The sequence below is a fragment of the Choristoneura fumiferana genome, chromosome 17 (genome assembly GCF_025370935.1).
Source record: "Choristoneura fumiferana chromosome 17, NRCan_CFum_1, whole genome shotgun sequence".
Lineage (NCBI taxonomy): Eukaryota > Metazoa > Arthropoda > Insecta > Lepidoptera > Tortricidae > Choristoneura > Choristoneura fumiferana.
The window spans coordinates 9,438,028-9,454,649 of NC_133488.1; the positions used below are offsets into that span (position 1 = coordinate 9,438,028).

General features: G+C 38.7%; 1 protein-coding gene across 6 annotated transcripts in view; it reads left to right on the plus strand.

Annotated features, from left to right (window-relative positions):
- The window catches only part of LOC141437302 (transmembrane protein 47), a 103,727-nt gene that overhangs the window by 63,203 nt on the left and 23,902 nt on the right, over positions 1-16,622 (plus strand). Inside the window, exon 1 of one of the 6 annotated variants that reach the window (XM_074100579.1) lies at positions 5,215-5,473. The exons of the other annotated variants lie outside the window; for them this stretch is intronic. Within the exon in view, the coding sequence (XP_073956680.1) occupies positions 5,342-5,473 (132 nt within the window). The 5' untranslated portion in view covers positions 5,215-5,341. Of the gene's footprint in view, positions 1-5,214; positions 5,474-16,622 lie in introns of those variants that run through there. 6 annotated transcript variants of the gene reach the window in all.

A 16,622-nucleotide genomic window follows, 5' to 3' on the forward strand; every position in this document is an offset into this window, starting at 1 on the left:
AAAAGGTGATTTAAGTGTAGAATCACTGAACCGACGCGACCCATTGCGCAAATCAGACGACAGAACTCTGAATTTTTTGGCGGAACCTTTCTTCTTTTATTGATGTTTGTGGCTGACACTAAAAAATATAAATAAAGAGCAATATTAATCATGACATTATATTAGTAATAGCAGCAAATAGCGGGGTGTTTATTTTTTTGTCTAAGTATTTAATTGGCCTTAATTGCCTATCTTTTCTAATACAGACAAGACACCCAAAACACCAATTAGATCACCAATTACTTAAATTGTCTTGTACGTTGTTATAATAGTTTCATAAATTCTTCTATTACTGTGCTGGTCAAAGTAGCAAGCAACTTACGTATAACTTTACCTATGATAAACATACAAGTTATTGTCATATTCGAATCTTCGTATCGTGTTATCAAGTGCCTAATTAACCTCATGCTCGTTTCTGGGCTAGTAATTTAACCGACATTTTACAGTGATAATGAAACATTACTCTAAGTATTTATATCTACGTTTTTATTACGAACATTATCGACTACCCTACTAATATTATGCATGTGAACGTTGGTGAAGATGTTTGGATGTTTATTTAGATGTTATGTTTGGATGTTTGTTACTCAATCATGTCTAAACCGCCGAATCGATTTAGATGAAATTCGGTATACAGATAGTTTGAGTCCCGGGGAAGGACATAGGATAGTTTTTATCACGGATAATTGCAATAAACCAATTCTACGTAAACGGAGTCGCGGGCAACAGCTAGTACCTCGCTGAACGTTTTTGGATGAAATTTGGTATGTAGATAGCTGGACGCCTGGAATAACACATAGGCTACTTTTTATCCCGATATTCCCACGGGGCAGGGATAAAATCTCGAAATAACAACCGCTGGGCTTAGAGTCATGAAATTTGGTCTGTATGTACCTGGACGTCTGGAATAACACATAGGCTACTTTTTATGCCGATATACCCAGGGGATACGGATACAATCTTGAAATTTCAACCGCTGGGTTTAGAGTCATGGAATTTTGTACAGTTCTTAACACAACCTCAATGAAGACCACGATATAAATTACTAGCTTTTACCCACGGCTTCGCCCACGTGGCATTCGGTTATCGCGCGCTATTCCCTCGGGAACTTTGCATTTTTCCGGGATAAAAAGTAGCCTATGTCACTTTCTGAGTTTATGGGAAACTATATCTATGCCATAAATCATGTCGATCCGTCACTCCGTTTCGACGTGAAAGACGGACAAACATACAAACACACACACACTTTCGCATTTATAATATTAGTATGGATGGAATTTCCCAGGGGAATTTTGTAAAATCCCGGAATTTCAATTGAAACTACCAGATCGAATAGTCTACGCGTGCGAAACCGCGGGTAAACTCTAGTGTTAAATAAATATAGGCAATCAAAGCATGTTTTTGATATAGGTACTAAAATGTTTAGTACCCGTAAGATACTAACTAGAGTAACTAGCAAAGCAGATTAATATACGTTTTTGAATTCGCATTTTTTTAAGACTATAAGTAGGGCATGCCTGCGCTCAATGTATATTCCATAATTATTAAATAAATGGTTAAGTATTCTTTAAATTTATTAGTTGCGATTATAAAATCCTCCAGGTCACTTAGTTATTGCACATTAAGTATATGAGTATGACTATACTGAAGTGTGCATACAACATGGAGTGCATGTGTCGTATAAAATGTTGAATTGTCTTAATTCCCAGGGCGAGGCGAGGACACTCTTGTCAAATTGAAATTCTATTTTGAAACACTGTCATCTTAGAATAATAATAAAAAAAAAACAAATTATCTCCAGGAAAGAGCTATTTATGGGCATTTGGCGCCTAAATTTAAATAACTTGCGCAGTTTGCTTTAATAAAGCCATAAAGTGAAACGTGTGCTTCTCATGAGGCGTAAGAATCATTTCACTTTCAAGAACAGCGCTCCATCGACACAGTATACTTATTAATACTTATATAATATTCTCATGCTTCATTCCCACGACAATGTCTCAGCTTTCTTTAGAAATGTTCTTCATATTTGTGTATATGTATCATCCGGATGTTCAGAGATGTGCTACATTATAATTTATAACTATATCATACATGTTTGTACGATACGGATGTGTAGTTATGTAAACAGTTCTAGTCGAAACACATTCCCCTTCAAATGTATTAGTTTGAAACAATAAATAAAGAATCGATACGGAAAGCACGTTTGTTTTGATTGGCATTGTAAACATTAAACAGTTGACTATTGTCTAATTTTTAAAAATAAAACTTAGTTAGTACCGCGTGCGGTACTTGCTCAGCCTTTTTGTGTAATATTTCATTGATATTAATGTAGAACCATATACTCATAAAATAAAGTGATAAATTTTGCTGGTTTGTGCGTTTGTTTGTATGTAGGGTATATCCTCTGGAACTGTTAAACCGATTATAAAAATTCTTCCACTAAGGGACAGCCTCACTATTTTTTATTTAGAATAATGTGGTTACTTTGTATCCTGGTAGCGTGCTGAGATTCTGTGGGACGGTAGTTTAAAAGTATATGTCCCATTAAAAAGTTTCAGTAGTTTCATTAATTATATTTATTTAATGAACCCATGCATAGTTGCCATCATTGAGAAATATAAATGGGATAATTACACATTCTTTTAAAAAGTATCTCCTATCGATATAAAAAACTTTCCGACTAAGTTTACAAAGCTAGAAATTATATGGTAAAATTAAAATAATTATTAAAAACAATTTTTTTGCTGTCCAATACTAAAGCAAGAATACGAAATAGCACGCAAAGAATGTTGAAAATGTTAGCAACGCAACTCTATCAGTGTTAAGTCAGTTTGTCACGACACGACATTCTCCCGCCCGACTGGCCCGGCGCGGCGCGTTATTGTGTTTTTTCATTGCGTGTTTTATTCCCATATTTGTAGAAATAGTAATTTTTGTCCAGTGCGGCGCGGCGCTGTGACGCCAGCGGACGAGGGCGACCTCATTTGGCGCGGTGGCTAGCCTTCCCCTACAACGCACGTGTGCTCCTTTCTGCTCTGACCTAAATTCTAGGAAAGTCATGCGAAAAGGGTGGCTAAGCCGCCTGTAATTTAACCTATGTACGTAAACACCAGTCAACCGCAGGGGTGAACCTGATTTATAATCTCGTCACCGTAACCTTATTAAGTCCGGCGCTTAAATTACGTTAGCGTTTTTTAACGCTTTTCACAACCTCTCCGATGTCAACGTCTATTTTTAAAGTTGTTTTTCAGGGCAACTTGAGGGCTTCCTGGGGTCCCCTTTTCTTTTTTATTGGCATCATCAATCACCTTTCAATCAGTGATTTACTTAACCGCGGGCGGTATTTTTCTGTTGTGTCTGAGGCTCAATCGACAGTGACAAATTAAGTTCTATCGCTCACCGGCTTTCGTGGGCCACTCTGCCGGTGACACGGAAGGGAACAAATGGACTTTATTGTCCTTCTCGTTTTGCATAATCTTGAAATATTAGGGTCACAATTAAAAGTCGATGAGCGAACTCGGCCTTTGTATATCTTTTATAGGTTAAGCGCTTTTCTTGTGGTGTCAGCTGTTCTCCTTTTCCGGAGATCGGTGGATACCTAGTTTCAACCTTCTGCTCTTAGCTGAAAGACAAAACCTGCATCTTCATAAACTCTTTCCTTTTATTAGAAGCTTTGCTATTCTTTTTACTATTCTGACCAGGGTTCCCAGGTCTTTTTCGAATAAATACCGAACAGTGAGCAAAAGAAAACGCTTCCAACGCGCACGAAGCGGCAATGTCGATTGCGTAAAATCTGACAGTTGAATCGTTTATTAGGGAGAGAAAATTTATCAGAAATAAAACCGGCCAAGAGCGTGTCGGACACGACCGAAATAGGGTTCCGTAGCCATTACGAAAAAAATAAGTAATATTTTTCTAAGGATTTCGTATTTTATACGGAATCTTCCATAGTTTAGGTATATTAGTATACCTTAGGCCACAGAATATATAATAGTACTAACGTACTTAGGCTGCTATTTACTCTTAAACTACTAATAATTCTCAAGCAAACTTACCCGTTATAGTTTTCCTTGAAAGTTTGATAAACTTATTACCATCCTGAATTTTTTCAAATTTTTCCACCCACCGGTTTAGATTTTTGAGGGGGGGGGACGCTCGATTTTAATGAAAATTTGCACTTGTTAAGTTGAATATTTCGCAAACAAATCACTGAATCGAAAAATCGTCTTAGCAAACCCCTAATAATTTAAAAGACCTATCCAACGATAACACACACTATAGGGTTGGATGAGAAAAAAAACACCAAAAATTTTTTTTATATTTTTTTTTATTGTACCATTTTGTCGGCATTGTTTACATATATATCCGTACAAAATTACAGCTTTCTAGCATTGATAGTCCCTGAGCAAAGCCGCGGACGAACGGAAAGACAGACATGGCGAAACTATAAGGGTTGCGTTTTTGCCATTTTGTCTCCGGAACCCTAAAAAATACCGAACCGCCCATATATCGGGTATTTCTGTTATACCTACCGAACACAGTGCTGAAATACCGAAGTTCGGTAGAATACCCAACACCTGGCAACACTGATTCTGACGTAGCCAACTAGTTCGCAGCCTGGCTTTGCGCTACACATATTAATATACCTACACTATTCTATGCTCACAAATATTTTTTTTGATGCAGTATTTGTGTTTTGGCAACGACAGCATCAAATAGACCTGGCTGACTAAGCACGCAAGGTCTTACCACAAATAACTTAAATACGTCTCGAAAAAACCCAAAATTATAGTTTTCTATGAAACAGGCATGCTAACTCACGTTAAGGATTGTTTAAGATTTCATGGTAGATAAACATATTTAAACGTAACATGATAAACCCAAAGATTGGACTAACTTGAACACACATCTCACATTCTTCTCATTTGTTACGATGTTTTCCTACCACTGAGCCAGTTGATAAAGGAAGCATATATCAACGAAGCAAGATGCGGCAACTCATTCAAGATTTACAGATATTATTTATTTATATTTTATTATTTATATCTACTAGGGTAGGAAGAGATACCGTAACCCATCTTCATCTCTTACCATCAGGAGACCCACTTGCTCGTTTGCCATCCAGTAGAATAATAAAAAAAAACCAATTCCTCATTTCCTCCAGCCACTGTTATTAAGGATAATTCATTGAACCCCGCGAAATCGAAAAGTCTGATAGTACGTGTAGTGACGTGTACTAGTGGTAGTGTGATGTATTGAGTGCGACGTTGGTCGTGTGGTGAGGTGGCTAGGTAGCAGTCGCATGCCGGGGCGCGCGGGCGCAGTCCCGGGCGGGCTCCGCTCCAACCCGCGCGCCCTGCCGCCGCCGGTGCTGCCGCCGCCGCCCCAGTTTGCGACGGAACAAGACGACATGCCTGCGAATCAGATTGCACAGGTGCTGGTCATTTACATTTACCATTCTTTTTCAGTCAGCAGGCTTAGGCTACGTACGCAATACACTACGACTACGGCGCTATGCGATTAGCCGCGCGATTTTAGCGTGCCGTCCGTCTTCAAAGTAAGCGTCGTGGGCCACGAGCTTTGCGTCTCTTGGATCGTTACATAGTTTAACGTTCGTTTCGTTTGATCGTTTGTAATAGTTTTACGGGCCACGCTTACCATTCGCGCTGGCAATAGCGTCACTGTAAAACCACACTATCGCTCCAAGAGACGCAAACATAGATGAGAGTGTGTATACTGGTAGACGCAAAGCTCGTGGCCCGCGACGCTTATCAACCGCGCTGGCGAAAGTCACTGTAAAACCACACTATCGCTCCAAGAGACGCAAACATAGATGAATGTGTATACTGGTAGATGCAAAGCTCGTGGCCCGTGACGCTTATCAACCGCGCTGGCGATAGCGTCACTGTAAAACCACACTATTGCGCCAAGAGACGCAAACATAGATGAGAGTGTGTATACTGGTAGACGCAAAGCTCGTGGCCCGCGACGCTTATCAACCGCGCTGGCGATAGCGTCACTGTAAAACCACACTATCGCTCCAAGAGACGCAAACATAGATGAGTGTGTATACTGGTAGACGCAAAGCTTGTGGCCCGCGACGCTTATCAACCGCGCTGGCGATAGCGTCACTGTAAAACCACACTATCGCTCCAAGAGACGCAAACATAGATGAGTGTGTATACTGGTAGACGCAAAGCTCGTGGCCCGCGACGCTTATCAACCGCGCTGGCGAAAGTCACTGTAAAACCACACTATCGCTCCAAGAGTCGCAAACATAGATGAGAGAGTGTGTATACTGGTAGATGCAAAGCTCGTGGCCCGCGACGCTTATCAACCGCGCTGGCGATAGCGTCACTGTAAAACCACACTATCGCTCCAAGAGACGCAAACATAGATGAGTGTGTATACTGGTAGACGCAAAGCTCGTGGCCCGCGACGCTTATCAACCGCGCTGGCGATAGCGTCACTGTAAAACCACACTATCGCTCCAAGAGACGCAAACATAGATGAGAGTGTGTATACTGGTATACGCAAAGCTCGTGGCCCGCGACGCTTATCAACCGTGCTGGCGAAAGTCACTGTAAAACCACACTTAGAGCAGAGCCTTATTACACTGGTAATTTTCGGGCTAGTTGAAAGATAAGTGAGCGCGCGACGTTTTCGTCGTCTATCCAAGCATTGGGCAGCGCTTTTTCATCAAAGACATGTTAAGTGGCGTATAAAGTATGTACACCAATTAGAATTGTTTATTTTCAAGATGTAGCTAAGCGCTGTACCACTACCATGAGTTTACAGTGACCGTACTCGATAGCGACGGCGTAACTTATTTGTATGGAGAATTGTACAGCGCTTCTACAAATCTAATTTACGCCGTCGCTATCGAGTACGGTCACTGTAAACTCATGGTAGTGGTACTGGTGGACGCGGCTAGTTAAGGTTACTTAGACCTCGCTCACTGCAATCTCGCACATCTTTGGTGGCTGGCATTCTAGAGGTTGTTGGGAGACTAAGCTACAAAGATCTTATAGGTAGTAAAACTGTGTTAAAAACCGGCCAAGTACGAGTCGGGCCAGGCGCAGTGCAGGGTTCCGTACCGTACTAAATAAATACGGAAAATATTCACTTTTGATCTACTACCTATTACTCGTTAACTTGTATTGTAAAGCCTACTAGGCTGTGACTGTGATACTTTTCCTTTTAAACCCATTATTATAATTTTAATCAGCTGAGCTTTTGGGGGGCATTCCTGTAACAATAATTAGCACTAAATCCTTATACAAATGCAAATAGATCACTAAATCGAAAGTGGTCTTAGCAAACTCGTAATGTTTTTGAAAGACCTATCCAACGATACGCCACAAGACGATAAAAAATTACCCCGCTTTACGTGTAGCGCTAGTGGCTACAAAATACTGTTCAGCAAATGTAGACTGTCTCGTCTAGTGCGTTCCTCAGTCATATCCATCACGAGTATCCGAGAGTGTCCTGCAGGGCTACTACGGAACTCGAAACTCGAAGTTCATGTCGTGCGGTCCCTCTGACACTTAAACTATTTAATACGAGAGCGAGAGGGACCGCACGACACGAACTTCGAGGTTCGTAGTAGCCCTGCAGGGCCGTTTAGAGAAGTTACATTTGTTGCTGACTATTAACTGTGGTACAATGAAGTACGATTCTACTCTATTCTGTTATCAGGAGACGACTACTAAATCAGAAGCCTTATTGCCTGCTGCTTCTGACGCTCGCGATCGCAATCACATGTCAGATTTCGCATACAAAAACTGTAAGTAATTTGATTGCGATCGCGAGCGTCAGAAACGTTAGGCAATAAAGCCTCAGGTATCAATTCAAAGCCTTACACATTCTTAACACGTTCACAATCCATGGGTACCTACCTAAATATGGAACAATATAAATATTGTCCCCCTGGGGTAACCACCACAGTTCGGTATGCACCTAAACATGGTATTGATATCTGCGTTTGTAATTCGTTTACTTTAATACACCTCCTAGCCTCTCCAGCATTTCTTTATTTTTATTTCAACGTGTTCTAGTGTCAGTATATTTATTAGTTTACTTAGTCGTACTTCCAAGGAAAGGTAGCCAACTGTCCGGCTCCGATTTGTTTTATTTTATGTTAGAGATATGTATATGTTAGAGAGTAGTCTAAAATAACGGATACGTATTTTTTATAGCTGCCTAAACTCAATCTATTTGGAGAAATTGACCTCCAAAGTACTAATATTACTAAAAAGTGAGCAAACCCTCCAACTTCTGTAGAAAGGGCTGTTAAAGCAAATTACTAGTTAATTACTGGTTTGATTATATGTTGGATAACATGAAAAAATAATGCACAGGTGTTTTGTTATTCGGTTCACTTACAGTTTACAAAAAAAATATCCTGAAAAGTGTTATACTTCGGACCGCTTCACACAATTATTTTTTTGTAAAATAAGAGTTTTTAGTCGAAATAACAAAACACCGATCCATTATTTTTTCATGTTCTCCAACATATCATCAAGCCAGTAATTAACTAGCAATTTGCTTTAACAGCACTTTCTGCAGAAGTTAGAGGGTTTGCTCACTTTTTAGTACCAATATGTACTTAATAGGTAATAGGTACTTTGTAGGTCAAAATCTCCGAATATTATGTAGGTTGATTTTGGGCAGCTCAAAAAAAATAAGTGTCCTAACGGACTACTCTACTACTACTTTTAGACTACTCTCTAAAACATATAAGAATAAAACAAATCGGAGCCGGAAAGTTGGGTACTACCTTTCCTTGTTATCTAGTTGGATAAGTTATAGACGGACTTAGACATTAGGTAGATCCTACTAAGAGACGTGTCTTGTCTTATCCACATTTACGTATTTATTTGACTAACCTAACTTAACAGCATATAGAACAGCAACGCGCGATTCCGAATCTATTTAACCAGTGATTCCCAAAGTGGTCCAGGTGGCCCCCAGGGGTCCACGGGAGACTTGCTGGGGGTCTACGTAGGCGTGAACAAAAAATGGGGGTCCATAAGATGTTAATGGGGGTCCACGAAAATTTATCTGCTTTTGATAGTAAAGAGCCAAAATGTAAGCATAGTTTTTATAAGGGCCTACCTACCTACCTAAGCAGATAATATTTTAATAACACAAGCGACTGGACAGAACTCACAAGCGACACAATTTTTATTTTTTGGCGACTTTAAGAATGTGGTAGAAATGTAGCAGCAGGGGGTCCACCGAAACCAGTAAAATTTTGAAAGTGGTCCACGAGAAAAATAAGTTTGGGAACTACTTTAACCAATCTTACCTTAGAATTCAAGAAAATACCTTTCTATTCAATGGTATGTCTGAAGTTCCCAATCCGCATTGAGCCCGCGTGGTAAATTACCACTGGTGATTCTAAGAGGAGGCCTGTGCCCAGCAGTGGGACTTAAATAGGCTGAGATGATGATGATGATGATGATGATGATGATGACCTCCTATTCGTAGCGAAACGGATCGTCTACTTTATTATTTTTCCCAGAAGCCTTCATCAAAATTCAAAAGCTTTCTTAATCTTAATAAAGTTCAAAAGTCTGTTCATTAAAAATACGACATCAATGGTTTTTATGTTCTAAGTACACAAAGGAAAACAAAAGCGGAGAGAAGTCAACTCGTATAAGTAGAGCACAAAGTGAAGCACAAATGACAATGTTAGGTAGGTATATATATATCGGCTTAAGAAGTAGGTTGGAAACATATCATTCTAAGAACTTGTAATGCAACACCAAACTTGGTAGAGCAGGTAAAGCTTCCCTTGCGAGTTTGTACCCATTCCTTTAGCTACCTCTGTATTCCAGTTTAGTGTGACCCAAATGTATCTTGCTATTGTTTACTGAGATGTCTGAGATTTAGAGCGCACTAACTTTAATTTAAAGTGTGCTGGACTGGAGTTGGTGACATGGGCTGATAAATGGTCCTGAGTTTAGTAAGGTTACATGTACGAGGGTACTTCTCATTGCTTAGGCAAAACTGTTGGGCTTTTGAATTGCTTTTGTAGTTCATTCCAAGTTTCATGTTTTTCTAGGTACCTGTAAAATTATTTTTTACAGGTAATTAGGTACCTTCTAAATATCTATAGACAGAACTAATGATTTAATTTACGAGTTAGCTACAGGGACCACCGAAATGATGTGTTAGCATTTCAAATACGTTTATTGTGTTGACGACCATGACCGTGAAAAGTATTGAAGTGCAAAATGAGACTAGATCTAAGAATACATGTACGTGTAAGTACACATACACGACGGCTTGCATTACGAGTATGTTGTGCATAGAAAAATATAGGAAAGCTATTTATTTATATTTGCTTTACTAGACATTTTACAAATGTAGTTCACTTGTGGAATACGCTTTCGAATTTTATGAGTCCACATTAACCTAGAAAAACCGCACTCGCTCCAGCAACCTGCAGAATTTGCATCAATAATGGAGCAAAGCAAGGAATATTCAACAGTTCATTTGAACTTCAAATGAATTCTGACTTTTGGCTGTGTTGCGCTTCATTAACGTTCTATAGATTTAGGTACGGATTTTTTTTATCACGATTTTGGTTTTAATATTGTATTAATTAATATTAATACTTAGCTGTTGCCCGTGACTACGTCCGCGTAAAATTCGTTTATCGATAACTACCCCGTGGGAACTATAATAAACAATGTATGCTAGTTTTTGGCATATCTCCAAAACTATAAAATTTGCATAGTTCAAACCTACAATTACTTTTATTAAATGATATTGTAACGGATATCTCACGTCTTAAATCGAGTTTAGCTCAACATGTTAGGGGCTAATTCGTAGCTCTTCTTCATAGCAGCACGCGACAAGAAAGAAGAAAACCCATTAGGTAGGTGTAGGTACCTACTCAAAATTTTTAGCTGGTCACGATTTGAATGGGTTCCGACTGTTGAACTTTAAGTTAGCTACTTAACATAGTTCTAGACCACTAGACTTGTTTTCCTCTTTTTAGTATTTCTTAAGAAAGTCGGGTTTTAGATTTTTTTTCATTAATTTATTGTTTTATTTCACACTGTTTTGAAAATGGTAGATTAAAACTATTATAACCCCTATATATTTAGAATGGGCTAGATATTAGCTTTCATTTGATACCATACTCGATAGGTTTAAACAAAAAAAACTAAACTCACAATTTGGCCAAAAATACGCCATTTTATCTTTTTAAATATTTCATGTACCCAGTTCATCAAGACGAACCCAATGACGAATCATTTATCAAAATCGGTTCAGCCGTTGGCTAGTTATGAGACAATAACGAGAGGACATAGGAATAGACATAATACATACATAAATACGGGTCAAACACATAATCATCCTTCTTTGCAGTCTGATAAAAACGGAACCCTTAAGTACCTATATTTTTTTGTGTCCGTAGGTATGTAACAGGTGTATTTTATTCGGAAACTATAAAGTAGTGATTAAATTAAGTAAAGTATCTAAAGATAGCAATTAAAACCATAACTGGCTGAGATAAATCTAGTCGTGGGTACAGTTAGTTGATCACATGTGATTAAATATAGAGCAGCGAAATAGGTGCGACGAAATTCAATGAAAACGGAAATTGGTACATACTTTTCATTCTTTGTTTTCGATAAGGTTAACATTTTGAATGTTACCGGTTGAAATATTATCTTTGTTATGTTGCAATGTAACTTTATATCGTATGTATGATGTATGTGGACACATACATTTAACTTTCGATTTGTATTAAATATTCTTGCAATTAGTTTTTTTCGAAGCGAGCATACACTTCACGGTACACATTTTCCACGATCGATTTCTTAAAACCGCTTTACTTTGTTATTGTTTGATTTCAGACTTATTCTTAGAGGCTAGAAAATACTAGGGCATTCATCATTCACAATATTAATTTCATAAATCAAAACGTAATCCTACTGTATTTGTCACGTCAAATGACCCTTCCCATTTGCCAGGAAGTCCGCACGTGGACTGTCCTTTATAATCCAATGAATGAAATCCCTCTTGATGACAGACGCTTCCGGCAGATTGTATTTCTGATTGCTCTTTATTAATAGTCCAAAGTAGTTTCATCCTTCTATATCCAATGAACCGTTTCGTTTCCCATTCGTAAAGCTAAAGGGGCACACAAAATGTAATTACGCGAAAGATAACACGCGTGCATCTTGCTCGAGTGAGTGCAGTTATCGCATTATTCTCAGCTTTAGAGTTGTTAAATGGGGATCGTTTTACGTGAGACGACGGCGGACACCCGTTTAGAAGGTGGGCTCTAGAGCTAAGGCGGGTAGGCAGCTAACAGCTGATGCCGCCCCGTGGTCCCGGCCTGGCGGGAGCGGCTCCCGATCGATGACCGCCCCCCGCGCTCTCGACTCCTCCACCTCCAGACACCCACCTCTCACTTTCCCGCTTTCTTTTCCTCGGTACGTGCACCGCCTCGTGTTTGGATTTGTACTTTTGCGTCTTATTATTTGCACCCCAGCCGTGATGGATGACGAGTCTTACGCGACGTCACAGAAACACTACTCCTTTCTCTTTGATGATGTTCATTACTTTGCGATGATGGTTTATTTTTGTTCGGACGCCTTTTGATATTTGAGTAATGAATAATGATTTATCGAGGATACCATTACTTCTTATTTGCTGTAAAACTGGTCTGGATTTAACAATAGGAATTCGTTCGTCATATTTTGTATTAGGTAACTTTACTCACGTTCGTTAGTTCTTATCAGAAACCTTTTTTATCTCCGGTAAATAGCATCGCATCGCATTACGGGTAACAATACGAGTACTCTTATATTTTACAACCTCAGCTACCAAATTGTGTATGTTTTTACCATTATTAAAACAAACTTCTTAATTGTTTTGGTCCGTATTCAAATGGTTTAATTTATTTTTCCGCTCTGTAGGTACGCTTGTTACAAGCTATTTTTAAACTACGTAGAATTCTACGTTGAAAGTTGAATTTGAACTGTTTCTGGGGAAAAGGGTTTTAATTTACTCGTCCGACATGACTTTGACGTGTGAACCAGTTTTTCCTCATTCAAATTTTCAGATTGAGCAGTATAAAGTGTTTTTGCTTATTTACTTTTTCCAGTTCGGTAGCTACATTTGTTGCGAAAATCCTTTCAAATCGAATTTATCTTGCAGTCCAGTGGTCGGACTGACTTGAAATTTTATTAGTATGGGTAATGTAAATTGAACTAATGAATTCGATTAGTCAAAAACGCTTGCATTGAAATTATCAGAAACTAGCTTTTGCTCCCAACTCCGTCTGCGAAGAATTCTTTTATCGCTCGCTATCCTGCAAGAACTGCAATTTTCCGGTATCAAACGTACCCACACCTATACCTATCCTATGTCATTCCCAATCTCTCCCCGGTCAAAATACCTTCACCATGCCAAATTAGATGCGTCTACTTTGAAACTTTGTTTTAGATATATGATCTGATCACGCTTCGCTTCTATTTCGGCTTTCCCGTTATCACTAACATTTATTGAAAATTTATGAATATTGCCTTCATCCAGTGACCAAATGGTTCCAACATTTGGTTCCTGCCTACCATTTTCTGCCTTTCAAATTTCTCAATTGCCGTAAACGCGTTATTGCCGTCTTTTTATTGTTATTTCATTTTTACGGTTACGCTCTATCGTAAAGAGGGACGTTAAGTTGAAAATATAAAATAATTATTGTGCAGAGTTAGCCTTTAAATTATAATCATAATTATAAATCTGACCAGAATTCACTACAGCGCAAAATAAATACCACAATGACCAAGTTCCGAAAACACCATCTAAGATCTTGCAATCAGATGAGAGGTTGACATTGTCAAGGAAAGAAGGTGGAAGAGGCCTTATTGACATCAGAAACTTACATAATAGACAAATCTCAAACTTAAGACAGTACTTTTTCAGCAAATCAGAATTCTCCACACTCCACAAAGCTATTACACAGAATGATCGCAACGCTTCTCTGTTAAATTTGAAAGATAATACAATACAAAAGATAATACAATACAAAACAACGAAATTCTGACTGATGATAAAACCAAACTGAGTGGGCTGGTAAATCTCTACATGGTAGACACCGCCATGACTTATGCCAAGTAAATGTTGATAAAGAAGCGTCGAACGCGTGGCTAAGTCGTGGTGAGCTCTTCCCGGAGACTGAAGGCTTTATGATGGCAATACAGGATCAGGTAATAGAGACCAGAAACTACCAACGACATATAATCAAGACTGTAACGACTAACATATGCAGAAAATGCAATACCTGCCCTGAAACCATCCAACATATTACAAGCTCATGTAAATCTATCGCCCAAACCACTATATAAGCATCGACACGACCAAGTTGCAAATATTATTCATCAAAAACTGGCCTACCAAATTGATCTAATTACTTCCATAGAACCATACTAATACTACAAATACAAACCTGAAAGTGTCATAAATAAACCCACAGCCAAATTGTATTTTGACCGAGCCATCCTTACTAATCGTACCATTCACTAAAATTGACCCGACATAACATTAGTAAATAAAGCAAACGAATCTGCCTATTCAATAGACATAGCTGTCCCTATTACACACAATTTACAGTCTACAATAGCCGAAAAACTTACAAAGTATACCGAATTAAAAGATGAAATAACCCGACTTGGGCATCTTCAAAAAGTAATAATATACCGATTGTCCTGTCTGCTACCGGAGTGATACTCAAACAGTTGTACCAGTCGTTAAATACCTTAAAACTGCCACCAAACACATACAACCTCCTCCAGAAAGCTGTCATCCTCAACACTTGCCGAATAGTTAGGAAATTTTTACAAACTGATCAGGAATATAACGCTACCTATACATCTCCAGCCCCGCAAAACACCGCTCAGTCAACCACAGCAACAACCGCCGCCGAACCCACCACTCAAACCAACTTACCTAATATGCACTTGGCTTAGGCCCGTGCATAACAGTAGGTAGTACGTACACCGGTGCAAGCCGGGAAAAAAAAGAAAATACATAATATATAGATAATAAGCCGTTTATTTCCACATCAAATATTTTACAATTCAAGTACTAAGAGTCGTGTTATTACTTTAAACTTATTAATCTCATGTTAGTATAGGGTTAGTTATCTTTCTGTGATGCGGATCCCGTTTGGGTGAAGGCCCCCTCTTTCTCTTTCCAGAATCCTTATTTCTGGCAAGGGTGACCATCGCCAGAAATTATAATAATAACTGACATAAATAAGCGTTATTTTACTTATTTCACCAACACATACTCATTACAGGCAGCGCCTAATGCATTAAATTAGTACAGATTGTGGTTCCACTGCTACAATTATAAACAATAAACTGCAATAAAGTTTTCCGTCGACCGTGTACCGTATATCATACTCGGAGTGAATAACGCCAGTGTGTGTATGAAAGGTGCTTTGTAACACGGCCACATTAAACTAGAAACTGTGGCATTGCGGATGGAGCTCGGTGCATCTATAACAATGCTGTTACGAGAAACGATAGCTGAATTCTACTAACGATGCTCGGTTGTTGTAATAACAGTTTACACCTGAAGAATCTTAGACGTTGCTTTGTTTAGTTATAGATAGGGTACTTACTTCCCAAAGAAAGGAAGAAGGAAGGAGGAAGTAAGGTAGTAGTTGCGTCAAAACGCAAGCTCTTTTTGACTCAGGAAAGAGTTTTTTTATACCTACTAACCCCTATCCGCGATATACTACATAGCCTGCTAACTTCTTTTGTCGACTGGGCTGGCTGACATACACTGTTGGTTTTCATCCAATTCGTGAAACTAAGTGAGGTCGTTTGATCCTATTACCTATAGATAGCCCTATTAGATATTCCATGAGAACTGCTGAGGTGATATGAAACACGAGTGATGACACTTGTCGACGCGTGTATCACGGTGTATCCTATTGGGAATACACTGCGATTGATCGCGTTTCAAAATTATATTTGATTGCCTCCGCTTTGTTCAAGTCACGCTATGCTATGTGGAGGTACATGAGGATTTTGAAAGCCACTTAACCGATTGAGGTTAAGTTTTTGCGATTATGTAAATTTTCTTATCTTTATGGACTTAGCAACGTATTAAGTTAAACAATGGTTGGTTTGATTTTGTTTTAGATTTAGAGATTACTCAAACCCTGACCAGTGACACATGTTTACAAAATAATGTTAGACGTTCGCAATATGCAGAAAAATATGAGTACCTCACATCCATCACATTGCCATCACACTACACTCCTTAGCTACCTCTTACTTAAGGACTTCACAAGCCTCATTTTATTGAAGAATATAAGTATTACTTTGTTTTTTCCTCGTAAAATTTAAGAGACAAAACCAAACACTAATATTATAATAACTGAGACCTGTGGGTTATCAATGATAATCACACGGTGCTTGTGATTATCATGACTAACCACTGAGTGCGTTGTTCTTTTCTACACATTCATTTAATCAAGCATGAAAAATAAAAATAACTAAACGCAAGTACTTTAATTTACAAGAGAGCAATTAATGTCAGACTCC